Source organism: Equus asinus, chromosome 25 (genome assembly GCF_041296235.1).
Source record: "Equus asinus isolate D_3611 breed Donkey chromosome 25, EquAss-T2T_v2, whole genome shotgun sequence".
NCBI classification, from domain to species: Eukaryota; Metazoa; Chordata; class Mammalia; order Perissodactyla; family Equidae; genus Equus; species Equus asinus.
Window position 1 is genome coordinate 47,552,172 of NC_091814.1, and position 17,370 is coordinate 47,569,541.

Below are 17,370 nucleotides of genomic sequence, written 5' to 3' on the forward strand. Positions count from 1 at the left end.
TCTTATGTTGGCTCTTCTAATGGAGTCTAATAGCTCGTGTAGGGTTCTTCACTTTTAAAAAATCTTAGTTCTCTTTCCTCTTCCACTTGAATCATTTCTAGATTCTCATCTTCCAGATGACTTGTTCTCTATTCCATCTGATCTGCTATTTCCAATGCTTTCTAATGCATTCTTCATCTCATTTATTAAGTTCTTCCACTCCAGAATTTGGGTCTTTTTTAGAATGGTAAAGTATTCCTCTGTTCATTAATTTTATTCTTGAGTTCATTTAATTACCTTTCTGGTTTTCTTGTAGGTCAATGAATTCCTTTCTTTCTTTTTTTTTTTAAAGATTTTATTTTTTCCTTTTTCTCCCAAAGGCCCCTGGTACATAGTTGTGTATTTTTAGTTGTGGGTCCTTCTAGTTGTGGCATGTGGGATGCTGCCTCAGCATGGCCTGATGAGCGGTACCATGTCTGTGCCCAGGATTTGAACTGGCAAAACCCTGGGCTGCTGAAGCAGAGTGTGCGAACTTAACCACTTGGCCATGGGGCCGGCCCCAATGAATTTCTTCATAACAGCTTTTCTCAATTCTCTATCAGATCACAATATTCTGTGTCTTTGAGTTTGGTTGCTAGAGAATTGTCATTTTCTTTTTATGATACTGTATCACAGTAATTTTTCACAGTATTTGATGAGATGTGCTTCTGCTGCTGCATTTGAAGTAATGAACACCTTTCTTATTTAGGTAAAGCTTTGTTTACTTTGATTCTAACAGTTCAACAGACTGGCAATTAGAGGTCTTTCTTTGCTGTTCCAGCAGGTGGTGCTATAGCACATTTTTGCAGGTGCCTCATCACTCTATTTGGGAACACACGCTTAAAAGAAGGGGCTGGCAACAGAATGGGGGAGGTGTGTGCTTAGCCTTTGGGGCTTTGGATGTGCCCATGGCCCAATAAGCGGATCCTCAAGTAAGAGAGTCTCAGAAGTCTTGGGTGGTCCTCTTGTTGAATTCCTGGGACAGACAGCAGAAAACATGTTCCTTCAACTCTCTTTGTCTGCCTCCTTCCCTTTCCTTTCCCTCCCTTCAGTCATAGATATCTCTTCTCTGAAGTCCAGGAGCTGCTGAGGAGCAATGGAACCCACCAGTTGCAGCCAGATAGACTTTCACTCACCACTTTCACCTTCCATCCCCCTGCCAGAGGTGTTGCCAGTGCCACCACCACTGCTGGGGGTTATCTCTACTTCATTTTTGAAGGACAGCTTTGCCAGGTTTAGTTTTTTGGGGTTTTTTAGAGATTGGCACCTGAGCTAACAACTGTTGCCAATCTTCTTTTTTTTCCTTTTTTTTTTTTTTCCCAAATCCCCCTAGTACATAGTTGTAGATTTTAGTTGTGGGTCTTTCTAGTTTTGGCATGTGGGAAGCTGCCCCAACGTGGCCTACTGAATGGTGCCATGTCTGCACCCAGGATCCAAACCCTGGGCTGCCAAAGCAGAGCATGAGAACTTCACCACTTGGCCACAGGGCTGGCCCTTTATTTTTCTTTCAATATTTTGAATATATCATCTCACTCTCTCCTGGCCTACAATGTTTCTGTTGAGAAACTAAATAGTTTTCTGAGGGCTCCCTTATATGTGATGAGTAGCTTTTCTCTTGCTATTGTCAAAATTGTTTGTCTTTGATTTTTGACAATTTAATTATAATATGCCCCATCTAAAAGTTTAATCCTTTTTGGATTCTAACCATTTGGGGTCTTTTAGCCCTCATGAATCTGGAAGTGCATTTCTTTCCTCAAGTTTGGGAAGTTTTCGGCCATTACTGCTTTGTCCCTTCCTCTTTCTTTTTTCCTTCTGGGATTCCCATAATGTGTGTATTGTTTCATCTGATGATGTCCCCTAAGTCCTATAGGCTTTCTTCACTCTTTTCCATTCTTTTTTTTTTTTTTTACTTCTCTGACTTGATAATTTCAAATGACCTACCTTCTAGTTCATTGATTCTTTCTTATGTTTGATCACCTCTGTTGCAGCTCTCCATTGAAGTCTCCAGTTGTGTCATTGTATTCTTCAGCTCCAGGATTTCTGGGTTTGTTTGGGGTTTTTTTGCTGTTTCTATTGTTCTGTCAAACTTCTTATTTTGTTTATCATTTTCCTAATTTTGTTCAGTTGTCTGTCTGTGTGTTCTTGTAGTTCACTGTTTCCTTTGGTGGTGTCATATTTACCTGATTTCTTCATGATCCTTGATTCCTTGCATTGCTACCTGCACACTTGAGTAAGCGGTCTCCTTGTACAGACATTACAGATTTGCTTTGGCAAGAAAAGACTTTTACCAGTCAGCTCAGCTTGGGGTACTGGGTGGGTCAGCTGATAGCAACCATGGGGAGGCAGAGCTTTGTATCAAAGTCTCTAGTTGGGTGAGGCCATTGCTTGTGCTCTAAGGTAGAGAGAAAGGGTGCCACTAGCTGGGCTACATGGTTGACTGGGTCTGCTGGCTGGGCTCCACATACAAGCAGGGCCTCTGGGTGGGCTCAATGATTGTATGAGGCTGCTGGCTGTGCTCCATGGTCAGGTGGGGCCACTAGCTGTGCTCTGCCATCACCTAGGGACAGGCAAGGTCACAGGTTATGATCCCTGACAGGGTGGTACCACTACTTGGACCCACTGTTAGGCAGGATTATGGGCTGGGCTCTGCAATAGCTCCTGGTCAGGTGGGGTCTAAGGTTGTGCTCCCTGGCCAGATGGTGCTGCTGGCTGGGCTGTATTCAGGTACGTCCAGAGGCTGTGTCCTAAAGTTGGGGGGTAAAGGAGGGCCACAGGCTTGGCTTCACAATCAGGTAGGCTGTGGGCTGTGCTTCATCGTTGGTTAAGGTAACTAGTCAGGATCTCTGGTCAGGAGGGGCCTCTAGCTGTACCCTGAAGTTGGGTGGGACTAGAGACTGTGCTCTACAGTCAGGTGGGATCACTGTCCAGGCTCCTGATTAGGTGAGGCAATAGGCTGTGTTCAGCCTTTGGGCAGGTCTGTAGGCTGGCCTTGTGGCTGAGCAGGGCTGTAGTTTGGCCTCCACTGGTCAGCAGGACTGGAGGCTGGGCTCTGACACTGCCCAGGGTCACTGTTCAGGCTACAGGGTTCTGCAGGGCCATGGGCTATGCTCAATAGTTGGGCACAGCTGCTGGCTTGGCCCTGTGCCTGAGCTGGGCTGTAATGTGGGGTCCATGGCTGCTCAGGTTCTTTGACCAGGCTTCCGGGCAAGTCAAGACTGGAGCCTAAGCTTGGCAATTGGGTGGGGCTGTGAATTTGCTTCCCTTCCTGGTCAGGGCAGTAAAACAGGCTCCAAGGCCAGTATGGTCTATTGACTGGACATTCAATTCAGGCAGAATTGCTAACCAAGTTCCCTGGCCAGATGAGGTCACTGGTTTGGCTCTGCAGATGAGAAAAGCCACTGGCTTGAACCTCTGATTGGGTATCACTGCAAGCAGGAATGTAGCCCACCAAGACTTGAGCATTGGTTGCTGTAAGTCCCACCCCTCCTTCTCTGTCTCTATCTGATCCCCAGTGGTCAAGCCCCACAGATTTCCCTAGTAATCTCTGTGAGACAAGACCCAAGGGGGCCTCCAGGGAGGTGTCTTTCAATGCTAGGAGAGCTGAATGTCTACGGTGGGCTCTCGCCCCACTGGAGAAACCTCAGGCACAGGAAGATCCTCTTGGTACAGTGCTGTGCCAACCTGGGGGAGGGGCAATATGGTCAGAGTGTAGTGGCTCCTCTTACCCTTCTATTGCAATCCTTCTTAGTCTCTGTGGTCCAGGAGGATCACTTTAGCCTCACCTCCAGGTTCTGAGATTTTCATAATGGTGTCTTGTCTACAGACAGTTGCTAGCTGGTCTTCTTGTGAGTGGAACTGAAGTTGAGAATAACCTATGTCGCCATCCTGATGACCCACAATGTCCATTTAATTTTTTAATTAACAAGCGGTTCACAAAATTCCTGAAAATTTAACAACTGGCTCTCATGAGCTGGTATGATCTGACTCTAGCAGAGTACTGATATAAAACATGATAACGAATCAGGAGTGTGGTGGAGGATGTATTACAGAAAAAAATGAATTATAAATATGTCGGTTTAGTAAGGACCTATCACTTTTCTTTTGTATGAAAGGATAATCTAAAGACTCCATATTCAATCATTGCCCTTGAAAGGGAGCCCAGAAATAGATGACATATATAGAAAAGATGCTGCAGCAGAAAGAACATGATTTGGAATTAAACTAATAGATGTGAATTCTCAGATAAGCTTTTAGTTACTAGCTGGTTGACCTTGAGCAAGTAATTTCTCAAAGTCTGAGTTATTTATTTCTAAAAAATCATAAATAATAATACTTATGTCAAAGGGATGTTGTAAGGATTAAATGAGACATACGTGAGAGACAACATATGCACATTGTAGCTGACCAGAAATGTAAATTTCCATTTTCTCTCCCTCCTTGAACACAGAGACTATGTCTTCTTTATCAACAACTACTAGTGCTTTATATGCAGATACTTGAAAGAATAAAAAGAATAAATAAGTGCATGGGTAAAAATTTTATTTAATCAAAAACTACAAAAACAAATTTCCACTGTAAGGCCTTTCTTCTGTTAAAATGATGTACAGGAATATATGTTCTTAAAAAGAAAGTAGCAAAGATGTGCTACTTTTCATGTAAATGAGAGCACTTGTGTATCACTGGGAAGAATATCTCCCTCCTGCACTCCACCCTTTTTATAACTTAAATAGTGACAGGCTACACTGTCCAAGCTCCCCTTGGCGTTAAGGCACACAAGGTCAGGGTGGACGGCTGGGTTGGGGTATACTATGTAGCACAGCTCTGCCTTTGAAATTTTACAGATCTTTTAAGGTTGATTATAAATGGCACTTAGAACACGAAGTCTCTGTTATTCCATTCAACTTGACAAGATCTTCGTTTTCTCTGAATCCTAAAGATCTTTGTGGCATGTAGTATAGTTATTTGTATGCTCCTCCCAACCTCTGGATGCTGCTTTAATTTTGTATCCTCCAAAGCTCTTAGAATAGAGACTTAAATAAATATCAAGTATTAAATATTTGTTTAAGATAACTTTAATAAAACTCTGAATACATTTGGTTTTATCAATGAAAGCATGTCACATAAGTAGGGCAACCTGTTGGCACCTGCAAAGGTAAGAGACAACAAAATGTATAAAAATAGGTATGAAAGTAGAAGCTAAGGTCAGCCAAAGTAACTACATTAGTAATTGATTTCTTTTAATATTATTATAAATGCTAAATATAAGAAACTTTTGTATTATCTGTACTTTGTATTGGCTATTAAGCTTGTTCCTCAATGAGCATAAAGAAAATCAATCAAGATCTGAGCATCAATACCTAGTTCTACCACCAAACCTCACCTATAAGACTGAGTTCTCCCAGTAGGTAGTATTGTGGGATCTGTCTACTTTTATTTAAAAAGCATTAAACTAACTATTTAACTTACTACAATGATTAACATCTCATTGAACTAGACAATCCAATTTATCATCATTATGCAATTGGTCTAAAGTACAATAAAAACAAATCACTGAACAAATATTTTTAAATAAAATATTAAGACGGAGCATAGCGGGTCTCTAATATTGAATATCTATCTTTGATGTGTACAGGAGCTTTGTCAGGGAATCAGTGTAGCTTTATTGGAGGAGGGAAGAGATAAACATTAAAATCCTACGATTTAAGGTATCAAAGTATCATTCACGGCTCAATGAAATACAAAACTAAATACCAGCCTCACATGCACAATCTGAAAATGAAGCCTGATGTAATCATTGTTTGGGTACAGATCTGATAATGATCTGCTGTCTGTACTAACAGACAATCACTGAAAGGAGACAGTCTCCAAGCTTCCACTGCGTCTCTCTACAATGAACCACAAAACAAAGCAGCTCTAAGGGCTTCAAGTCTTTAAGACTCACATGAAGCAACACATGTCAAGATGTTTTCTGAAGTGAAATTACATGTTGACAATTTTTAAAAATCCCCTTATTTAGGATAAAATTAAATTTTCTATTCTGCACGATTGTGTTTCACATCTTTTGGTAATCAATCTACCTTTTTCCATGAAGGCAATGAACACTCCACTGATTTTTTTTAGTTTTTAGTTTTCTTCAACAAAGGTGGGTGTGACTATTCTGAAAATCATAAACTCATGAGCTTTCATTTTCTGTTTACACATTGAAAAGTAAAGAGAATTAAAACTTCTGTTTATTTTCCTTTTAAATCAAATATATACTAAAGTACATTTAAACTGAACGTCTATTTATAAGCCATAAAACGTACCGTACAACATATTAGCTTGCTACGTGTGATCAATTTAAGTTAGTGGGAGCAGGGACCAAAAGAAAATTAGCTGGGAAAATAATTATTAATTTTAGAAAGAGCAGCAGCTACCATTATTAGAGGCGTTCATTCACGACCCTATTTGATTGTCACAAAAATTCTGGAAAGCAGACATTATTTTTACATTTTAAATATTAGATTAGCGGAATTCAAAAAAGTTAAGTGATTTTCCAATAACTACACATCTATTAAGTAAAGACTGGGTTTAAGCCCATGACTGCATTCTTTACGCTGGACACAAAATAAGACTCTTTACACTCATAATGTAAGGTATTAAATATTCAGAAAAAACCTAGAAGGATGATAATATTATTTCCATTTTATACATGAAGAAACTGAAGCTCAGAGAGTTTAGGAAACTTACCCAAGGTCATATACCTTGAAAGGTATTAAATCACAATTCAAATTCACAGTTGTGCTTTTTACTATCATTTGAAAGAGTTCACCTTTGAAAGGGCAGAGAAACCTAAGATAAATAGGAGGACCAAGAGAGGATCTTTTAAAGTAAAATGTCTTGCATATATTTACAGGACACAGGGAGAAGATATTGGGAAATGGCTCCAAAGCACTGATGCAAGAATTAACTCAGAACAGGAAAATTTCTTGCATTATAAGGAAAAAGTGATTTCAGAGTACAGAAGGGCTTATTTTAAAGTACACAAAAACTCTTGCAGTAAGACACCACTGTAAGATGATGTGATGTATCTGTCTAGCATCCTATCTCCCTATCACCTGTTATTAAAACCCCTTTTCCTATAGGAAAAGCATTCCATTGTTCAGGAGGAATTGATCCAGTTCACTGTCAGCACTGACGTAGACTCAAGACCTGGGCGGGCCAATCAGAATTACCCTACCTTCCTGGTCTTAGTAATCGATTCAAGGATGGCAGCTTCTCAAGGCAAGCCAATCACAGTCCTCCAGGGATTTTTTTTTTTTTTTTTTTAATACAGGAGCTATAGCAAAAAATGGTCCCTTTTAAATGAAGTTGTAAAACTGAAAGGACAAGAAGCTGGGCGAGCCAGCAGCCACATTGCCCACTTTGGGGCCTGTCCATAAAATTAAGCCTAGAAGATTTAAGCAGAACAGAGACACAGAGACACAGATTCCCGACGACAAAATATGAACTCTGGAATCATGTCAAATGATATCAAATGACATCAAAATGTCAAAATCATGTCAAATGACAATCATGTCAAAATCGTCTCTGCCCTAGACTTCCCAGTTATGTGAATCAATAAATTTCCTTTTAATTTAAGCTACTTTGAGTTAAGCATATGTCACATGTAGCAGACACAGTCCTAAATAATATAATGGCACAAATACCTTTACTTTTATATCCACATAAAGACACACTAGAAAGCCTCTATCTTGTCTCCTTGGACTCTGGGGAATCTTTATTTTCAGAAAAGCTAAGAAGTAGCTCTGCTTCTCATTTCTTAAATTCATTGGTTAAATCTTATCCTAAACCTGTGTTTTTTGGGAGGTGCATAAAGGATTCGTAATTTTTAAACCTTATTTTATGTTGAAACACAACACACAGAAACATACATAAAAGTTAAAGGTATACTTTAATGAGTAATTGCTTATGAAGTAAAAACAGGTTAAGAGATAGAATACTGTCAATACTCCTGAAGATCCATGTGTGTCCCTTCCCAAGCATGACTCCCAGTTTCTCCTCAGAGAAATCACTATCCTGACTTTAAAAGTAATCACTTCATTGGTGTTATTTATGTTTTACCATCTATATAGCATCCTAGAAAAGGAGTTTAGTTTTGTCTGTTATTCAACTTTATACTAAATGGAATCATAACAAATGATACCAAACATACTTTGCTTTCTTACTAAATCTTATGTTTGTAGTATTCATTCATGTTAACATATTTAGTGTAAAACATTATTTCACTGCTGTAGAGCATTCCACTATATGAATATACCACAATTTATTCATTTTAATGTCTAGTTACAATTATAATAGTAGACATTCCAATAGTGAGCAGTTGAGTTGACTAATATAAACATGGATCCTGGGACAATTCTAATACATGACTGAGGTGCACATGTGCAAAAATTTGACTAAGGTATATATCCAGGAGTGAAATTGCTGGGAATGCATCTCTTTATCAGATAAAGCCAAACTGGTTTCCAAAAGAGTAGTGCCTAGTAATAGTTTTTTAAAACTTCAGTGCTTTTAAACATTCTGGATTACCCAAAAATAATCCTTTCTACAATTGGAAAGTTTCCATACATGTCAATATTACTATACCTATGGTAACTTAACGATAAAAAGGAGCATGATTTTCTGAAGGTCTAAAAAAGTATATGTTCGACAACAAACAATTAAAGCTGCTTGACAATAAATATGTCAGAAAAATATACTGGGTTAAAAATTATCTAAAATATTTTATACTATTTTTAAAATAAAATAATGAAATATTTAAAAGGATATTATTTATTATACTTCCAATTAAGCAAAGACTAATACTATAATGATATTACTGATTATTATTGCATATTTAACTTCAAAGGCAGATGAACATTATAATTAGACTAAAAGCAATCTGTGCTATAACATTCTTCTCCAACTGTAAATGATACTTTTCTTCTTTTATTTTTCTTGAGGAAGATTAGCCCTGAGCTAACATCCACCACCAATCCTCCTCTTTTTGCTGAGGAAGACTGGCCCTGAGCTAACATCTGTGGCCCATCTTCCTCTACTTTATATGTGGGATGCCTGCCACAGCATGGCTTGACAAGTAGTGCATAGGTCCACACCTGGGATCCAAACTGGTGAACCCCAGGCCGCAGAAGCGGAACGTGCAAACTTAACTGCCGCGCCCCCAGGCCGGTCCCATGATACATTTCTTATAATCTCATCAATAGATACAACAGCATCTATTGTGATAAACACTTAATTCTTCCACTGCGCAAACTACCACAAGTTACAAAATTATAATCAAAGCATCTGGAAATTTCCAAGCACCAAGAGAAGCTAACTATTTCTTAAAACTACTTAGACATGGGATAACAAAAATTTTAAACTTTTGGTTTTGAATATATTTTCATTTTTGGTCTTTCTTTCCTCTTAGGCAGTGAATGTGAAATATAAATGACTATGGGTGAGGAAAAGACAGCATCCCAAGCAGTTTCTGACAATGATTAATATGGAGCCACCAAAGGACGTCTGGCAGCAAAAAGAAGCAATAGCTTATGTAACTGATAAAAAAATTAGTCAGTAAGCCCCTAATAACATATCTCCCTGGAACATGAGATAGTGTATTTGATGAATTGTTTAAGCTAGACTGTATTCTTCTACCTGTTTAAACCAGGGAGGCAAAAATATACAAAAGAAAAAATTACAGTTAACTTCTCTTATTTAAATTGGTTAATGGATGTGTTGGGCTGTTAACGAAATGTGCTGATTAATAGAATTATTGCACATACTGTCAATTAAAAATTACAATATGTTCTTCGTTAACACTATGATGAATATCAGTTAATCCCTCCTCAAGGATTCTGAAGGCATTTTTATATTTCCAGTTATTTTTATAAGCCATGGTAACAACTGCACAATTCTATCAAAATAGAAAGTTTAACAGACTGGACTGGATTTCTACCCATCTTGTGACATACTTTGGAAGCAATTTTGTTGAATGAGTTTACAACAACCAACTTGCCATGTGACCCTTACAAAAGGAGAATAGATAAAATAGAAAAAAATTCCGGATATATGCGTTTTCCAGTTATTTAAATCACTCTCTCTTTTTCGGGGGGAGGTGTTTCCAAATAAATATGAACTTACGATTAACTAAACCTCTGTTAAATCTCAGAACAGATTTCTCAGAGAGATATTCTTCTCGAAGTTTAATTAATATATTATAATGTGTTTAACAGGGCTACAGGTTTAAAATGCTAAACTGTAATATGACCCATATTCACTCAAATAAAGTGAATAATCACAATAGAACCATTGTATATCATTATATTAAAATAAAATTATCAGAATTAGGACCATGATTCTAATATAATTGCTCTTCACTTCCAGAATGCAAACCTAAAAGAAATGCTTTCATGTTAAACTTGCTGGACCTCTCTGTTGCATTTGACTTTATACATTGCTTCCTCCCTAATGAAAAGCCAGAAATTCTTCAAGGATTCCTCTTCCTTTTTTTTTTTTTTGCTTTATTTCCCAAACCACCCCCTCCCTCCCCCAGGTACATAGTTGTATATCTTAGTTGCAGGTCCTTCTAGTTGTGGGATGTGGGACGCCGCCTCAACGTGGCCTAACGAGCAGTGCCATGTCCGCACCCAGGATCCGAACCCTAGGCCACCGCAGGGGAGCGCACAAACTTAACCACTCGGCCCTGGAGCCGGCCCCAGGATTCCTCTTCTTCATCAACCCTTTAAATATCTGGCATTCCTGGCTGCTATCCTGTTCTTCTTACTCTATTTATTCTTCTTAGATGATCTGATCCACTCTTGTGATTTCAGCTTGGATTTCTCCCCCAGCATCAGTCTCCAGTATCCAATTAGTTGCTGAACAGCTTCACTCAGATGTCCCCAAAATATCTCAAACTCAAAGAATTTTTTTTTAAAAATCATCATCAACTCCTAACCTTTTTCCTCCATTCAATCTCAATGGATGTATTTTCTACCTGGGCTCAAAATATCACAGTTCATCCAGTCACCAAAGCTAGAAAACTAGACATGTTACCTTTAACCATTCCTTCGTCAGTTCATCCATAAAACCTATGCCTTCTGCATGTTTCTTAATTCTGTTTCTTTTTCTCTGGGTCTCTCCATCTCTTATTTAGATTGATATTTCCTAAGTGGTCTCTCTGCTGTTGCTTGTTCCTTCAATTCCACCCTCTACACGCATATAAGAAGAATTTATCTGAAATGAACATCTGACTGTCATTCCCTTGCTTCAAACTGGTCAATGGCTCCTCATTAGCTTTGGAATAAAACCCACATTTCTTGACATGATTACAAAGTCTTCAGAATTTGGTCCCTACCCCTCTGATCATTTCTACCTCATACCTCTCCCTGCGTACAATTCCTACAGTAACTGTGTGGACCCTGTAATTTCATATTGTCCCCTTTATATGCTGTGCCCTTTTGTGTTTCCATACATTTGCTCATGTTGTGCCTTTTCTCTAGCAATCCCTACTCCCTCCCTTTACCCTCTTGCCTCCCCCAACCTCAATCATTTATGTCTTAGCAAAGCTACCACCTCCTCCAGAAAGTCTTCCCTGAAAGTTCTGGCAGAGCTGGGTTGGGTAATTCTCCTTTCTATTCCCTTACTCTATGTAGTGCTTGCACTTAGCACACTGTAAATTCTTCTTTAGTGAACATGAGAAAAATCAATAAAGACATATAAAAAAATAAAATTAATAAACATGTGCCTACATTAACTGTATCTCATCTTGGGCCATGAGGCCTTTGAGAACACAAATGATAAATTATTTATATTTTTAATCCTACTTCCTAGCCTAGTACTGACAGTCAATGCTCAATAAATGTTCTGTTAAATGAAGGTGACTGAGAGGAAAGAGAGCATACAAAAATAAATCACAGAAAAGATAAAAGACTTCCTTGCCACATTCCTCCATACTGGTCCTGTTCCTGCTCATATTTGGGCAGTTACATTGACTTCTTTAATTCTAAAGGGTTCTAGTTAAAAATAACTCCAAATAAGCAATTTTCCACTTCCAGCCAGCAAAATTAATTCTATTGAGAAACTGTCCTGTTCTTGACATCAGATCTCTTACTTTATCACCAAAGGTACACTTTAAAAAGATATGCCATGTGTAATTTCCATCAGGTAAATGGAAAATAAGAAGGAAGAACAAAACCAAGCAGAAAGTAAAATAAACTTGGCAGCTCCATGCCATTTATTACATGGAAAATTACTTACATGCAGCAGCAGTACAGCAGCAAGAAAAGACTGTCCTTGACAATACCCAATGTCTTCATCGTAGACAGAGTAGGCCTAGAGAAAAGATGAAGAGAAAAATATTTTAAACCTTCACAGATTTTAACTTAAGTGTTAGCTCACATCAGGCTGCTGCTTGCTCTTGTCCCTGGGCTGTCGACCACAATCCCACTGATCTTTCAACTTGGATGTGTAAGCCATAAGCACAATAGGATCCCTCAAAGAGGCTGCACATTTCCTAAAGCAGCTCTAGTGTCCCATTATGCCCAGGTTCATCTTTAGAATTTGGAATAAAGAGATGCTCAGAGCACCTAAACTAACTTTAAAAGTTTACAGTTTAACTTTAAAAGTTTATGGTTTATGGTTAGGCAAATGAGATCATGGGAGGCAGAAGCAAAGGGTGGAAGACGGTGGGAAGGTTCTAGAGTTGATGTGGGAGTTCAAATGCATCATACGAGGGAAATCAATGATATTGAAAGTATAGCGCAGATTCCCTAACTAACAGACAAAAAGTTACCCTCTGTAACCTCTAGAAGTTTTCAAAGATCTTCTAAACTACTCTCCCACTTTCCAGAAGGCTGAAGGGTAAAAATGACTCCTCCCACCTATACCACTGAGGCAAACCAGAAACATTTAGCATTGCCCTGAACTTTTTGTAGAATGGCTGAAAGCCCGCCTTATGGTACATATGCACCCACCATCACAGGTGTTCTGGCTATTCACCATCTTTAACATCATTCTAACCAGGTCAGCTGGTATACAGCCAGAGGCCCATTCATAGGAAATATAGTACTCCTTGAGAAGCAGCTGCCATACCATTCAACTTAATATTCACCTTAGTCTTCAGAGGAAAGGATATAAGGCCATATGCTTAATACATACTAATTAGTACTTCAAACTGCTGACATTATACTTTTTAAAAAAGACACCCTGCATAAGTTTTTAGGAAGTTGAATTAGTTACAGCAGGCAGAGTGTGCTAACCAAAGAGTAAAAGATAGGAATTAGTAGCATTTTCTGTAAAAGTCCAAATAATAAATACTTTAGGTTTTGAGGGATACTTACATATCTGTTGAATATTGTTTTAAAAAACAACACCTTAAAATACAAAAACCATTCATAGCTCAAAGGCAGTACAAAAGCAGACAGCATGGGCCATAGTTTACTGACCTCTGATTCAGAAGAAAAAAATTCATTCAGGTGCTCCCACATTTATCTTTAAAAGACAAGCATCCTAATTGTGCTGGTTGAGTCTTGGTCATGTATTCCATCTATGTACTGTGCTTCATTTTAGTGAGGGGATTTCACTTAATGTGCTTAATACAAGGCATTATGATTTTGTGAACATAAAAATTGTCTCTGCCCAGGGCAATGGTTATCAAAGATAACTAGGAAGGGTTACCACAGGGAGAGTAAGTGTGGAACCTCTCATATGCCAAGGTGGTCAGAGGACAGGGTCTGGAACTCTTTTTTTTTTCACTTAAAAAACAGCTTTACTGAAATATAGCTTGTATTCAGTGAAATACATACATTTTAACTGCACAATTCTTTGAGTTGAATCATTTATATAACCCCATCATTAAAGAGTATTTCCACCATTCCAGGATGTCTCTCATGCCTCTTCGCAGTCAAACTACCTTCACCCCAGGGAACCACTGATCTGATTTTTACCATAATATATTACAAATTTTGCATTTAAAAAAGATTCATATACATGGAATCATATATACTTTTTTGTGTCTGGCTTCTTTCATTCAGTATAATGTTTCTGAGATTCTTCCATGTTGTTGAATGCATTAGTAGTTCATTCCTTTTAATTGCTGAGTAGTATTCCACTGGGTGAACATACCACAATTTGTTTATCCACTCTCCTGTTGATGAACATTTGGATTTTTTCCAGTTTAGGGCCAGTATGAATAAAGCTGCTATGTATACATAAGGCTTTTTGTAGAAATAGGTTTTCATTTTCCTTAGGTAAATACCTAAGAGTGGAGGTTCAGGGTTCAGATGATAAGTGTATGTTTAATTTTATAAGAAATTGCCAAACTGTTTTTCAAAGTGGTTGTACAATTATTATACTCACACCAGAAAAGTAAAAGAGTACTCATTGCTTCATACCCTTGTCAATATTTGCTATTTCCAGTCTTTTTTCTTTTATTAATTCCTGTGGTTTTGACTTGATTTCCCTCATGGTTGATGATGTAGAGCATATTATTATGTGCTTTTAGGCAATGGATATATATTCTTTTGTGACTGTCTCTTCAAGTTCTTGCTCATTTGTTTAACTAAATTGTTCATCTTATTGTTGATTCATGGTAGTTCTTTATACATTCTGTTTACAAGTCCATTTTCAGACATACATATTGCCAGTATTTTCTCCCAGTCTGTGGCTTGCCTTTTCATTTCTTAATGGTGTCTTTTGAAGTACTACTATTCTCTTTTAACCTTCTTCTGCTAATGATGATATTATCACACTCTTCTAATGAGAGAAAAATTAGATCATGGAATCATTACCTAATGAATCTGAAAGGAGCTTTTCTTCATTATCACCAGTTTCCAGAGCTCTGCTTAATTTTAAAAATTGAAAGATGGATTAACATCCTTTTACTTATTTAATTTTCTCTGATTTATACAGTTATATTTTTGATTGGTTAATTTGTACTTTTATTATCCAGAGCTCATGGATATATGTGTATATGTGTGTGTGTGTGTGTGTGTGAATTAGTGGGTGGAATAAGGATTAAAGAGAGAAGAGAAAAGGAACAAAAAATGAAGAATGAGAGGAAAGCTTCTAATACTATCCGTATTTGGACCATTCCTGATGGTGATCTGTCATTTCCTTCTCCACGAACAAGGAACTCTGGGATTTGTTGATAAGACAGCATGTTACATGAGTGATATGTTTTCAAGGCTCTGCCTTCCCCCATGAAAGATGTCTAAGTTGAGGATTCCTTACAACTGTGGATCTCCAAAAGTCAATTATACTTCAACAACCCTAACATGACTTGGACAAATGTTTGATCCATCTTTATAAACATATATCGAACATTTATTGAGAAATGTCCTATTTATATAAATCATTTCTGTTACAAGAGAGGTTCAATAGAAAATGAAGGTCCACGATACATCAGACAGAGAAGGTATGATTCAGGAACTCCACAGACTATTCTCTAACTAGAGAGCTAAGGATAAAAGTGTAAATTAGTAATGCATTGATCTTACTTTCTACTTGTTTTATGGTTTGGGGTTAGGTTAGCAGCAAATGTGACTTTTCAGAAGCCACCTAACAAATTAATTTTATCTATGATTCGCAGTTTGAAAAACACAGTGTTCTAGCAAGTTCTTTCCCTTGGAGTTCTTACAAGCACTGCTAGGTTTAGTCTGAGCCTTCTCTAACTAGCTGAACCGAATCCTTCCCTCTACTCAAAACTTGCCTCTCTTTGCACCATACCTCTCGCTACTCCTCACTTTAATTGCTTCTCTGGCCAGATGCCTACTCAGTCCAACTTTTACAAACAATCTGGGTACCACTTCTGTAATGGAGGAGTGGCTCCTATTGAACCAACCTTCCCTCTGGTAACAAATTTAAACTATGTCTGGACAAATGTATAAAACAGCTAACTGAAGGCACGGAAGAGCTAAACGAAAGCAGGCAGAAACTGGAGGGGAGCATAAACTTGGAAGAATAGAATGACATTCAGTAATAAAATTCCCATTCTTTATGGCTTTTGCCAGAGGTCAGGCACCAGTGGTACCACAGTGGATGGTTAAAACTTATATATAAAACTGTAGTCTTATTGGCTTGAAGAACCAGAGAACAGGTTGGGGTGACCATAACAGCTAGAAAGCAAGAGTGAAAATTCTAGAAGAAAGAGAGTAACAGAACAGAAGCCCTTACTATACTTACTGGAAAATTAAAGTATTCAAGACAGTGTAAAACTGATATATAAGGATAGAGAAATAATCAATAAACAAAAGAAGTCTAGAAGTAGAACCATTTGATTTCAACAAAGCTACCAAGATAATACAATGAGAAAAGGAAAATTGTTTATATATGCAAACATGTAAATATATGAAAATTGTTTCAACAAATGTGCTCAAAAGATTGAATATCCACATGGGGGAAATAAATGAACCTGGATCCCTACCTACCTCACCTTTACACAAAAATTAATTCCAGATGTATCATAGTCCTAAACATAAAACTAAAACTATAAAGCCAGTGAATGAAAACGTAGAATATCTTTGTAACTTCATGAAGGGAAAGGTTTCTTAGCCAGGGCACAGAAGCACTAACTATAAAAGAATAAACTGGTACAGTAGACATCATCAAAATTTTAAAAACCTCCACTGATGAAAGGGCACCATTAAGAAAAAGAGATAAACTATGGACTGGGAAAATACTGCAAACATATCTGCAAAAGGTCTTGTATATAACAGAACTCCTACAACTCAATGTCAAACAACTCAATTTTAAAATGGACAACAGATGTGAAAAGATACTTCACAAAGGAAAATCTATGAATGGCCAATAAGAAGATGGCCAAATGTTTGACATCATTAGTCATTAAATTAAAATGAAATTAAAGCCACAATGAGATATTATGACATAGCCACCAGAAGTGAAGGTAAAAAAGACTGATAACACCAAATGTTAGCATCCTTGGATTCTGAAACGCTGTGGGTAGGAATGTAAAATAGTAAAACTACTTTGTAAAACTGTTTGGCAGTTTCTTATAAAACTAAATATACACCTACCCTATGACTCAGCAATTCCATATCTGTGTATTCACCCAAGAGAAATGAATGCAAATGTACACAAGAAGACTGATATAGGGTTAAGAGGTATTCCCAACAGCTTTATTTATAACAACCCCAAACAGGAAGCAGCTGAGATCTTACCAGGAGAAAGTATGCACAAACAAACTGTGGTATATTCATACAATGAAACACTCTTCAGCAACAAAAAGTAATGAATCACTTATACCCATAACATGGAAGAATCTTAGAACTGTTATGCTGTGTGAACATCTTACACGAAAATGATTCCACTCTA

The 17,370-nt window shown here is 37.7% G+C and overlaps 1 protein-coding gene across 7 annotated transcripts in view; it reads right to left on the reverse strand.

The window, feature by feature from the left end:
* RABGAP1L (RAB GTPase activating protein 1 like) overlaps nucleotides 1-17,370 on the reverse strand; it is a 668,256-nt gene that overhangs the window by 268,664 nt on the left and 382,222 nt on the right. For all 7 annotated transcript variants that reach the window (XM_070498037.1, XM_070498036.1, XM_070498038.1 and 4 more), the window contains one exon: nucleotides 12,298-12,372. In XM_070498037.1, coding sequence (XP_070354138.1) covers nucleotides 12,298-12,372 — 75 coding nt within the window. The remainder of the gene's footprint in view (nucleotides 1-12,297; nucleotides 12,373-17,370) is intronic.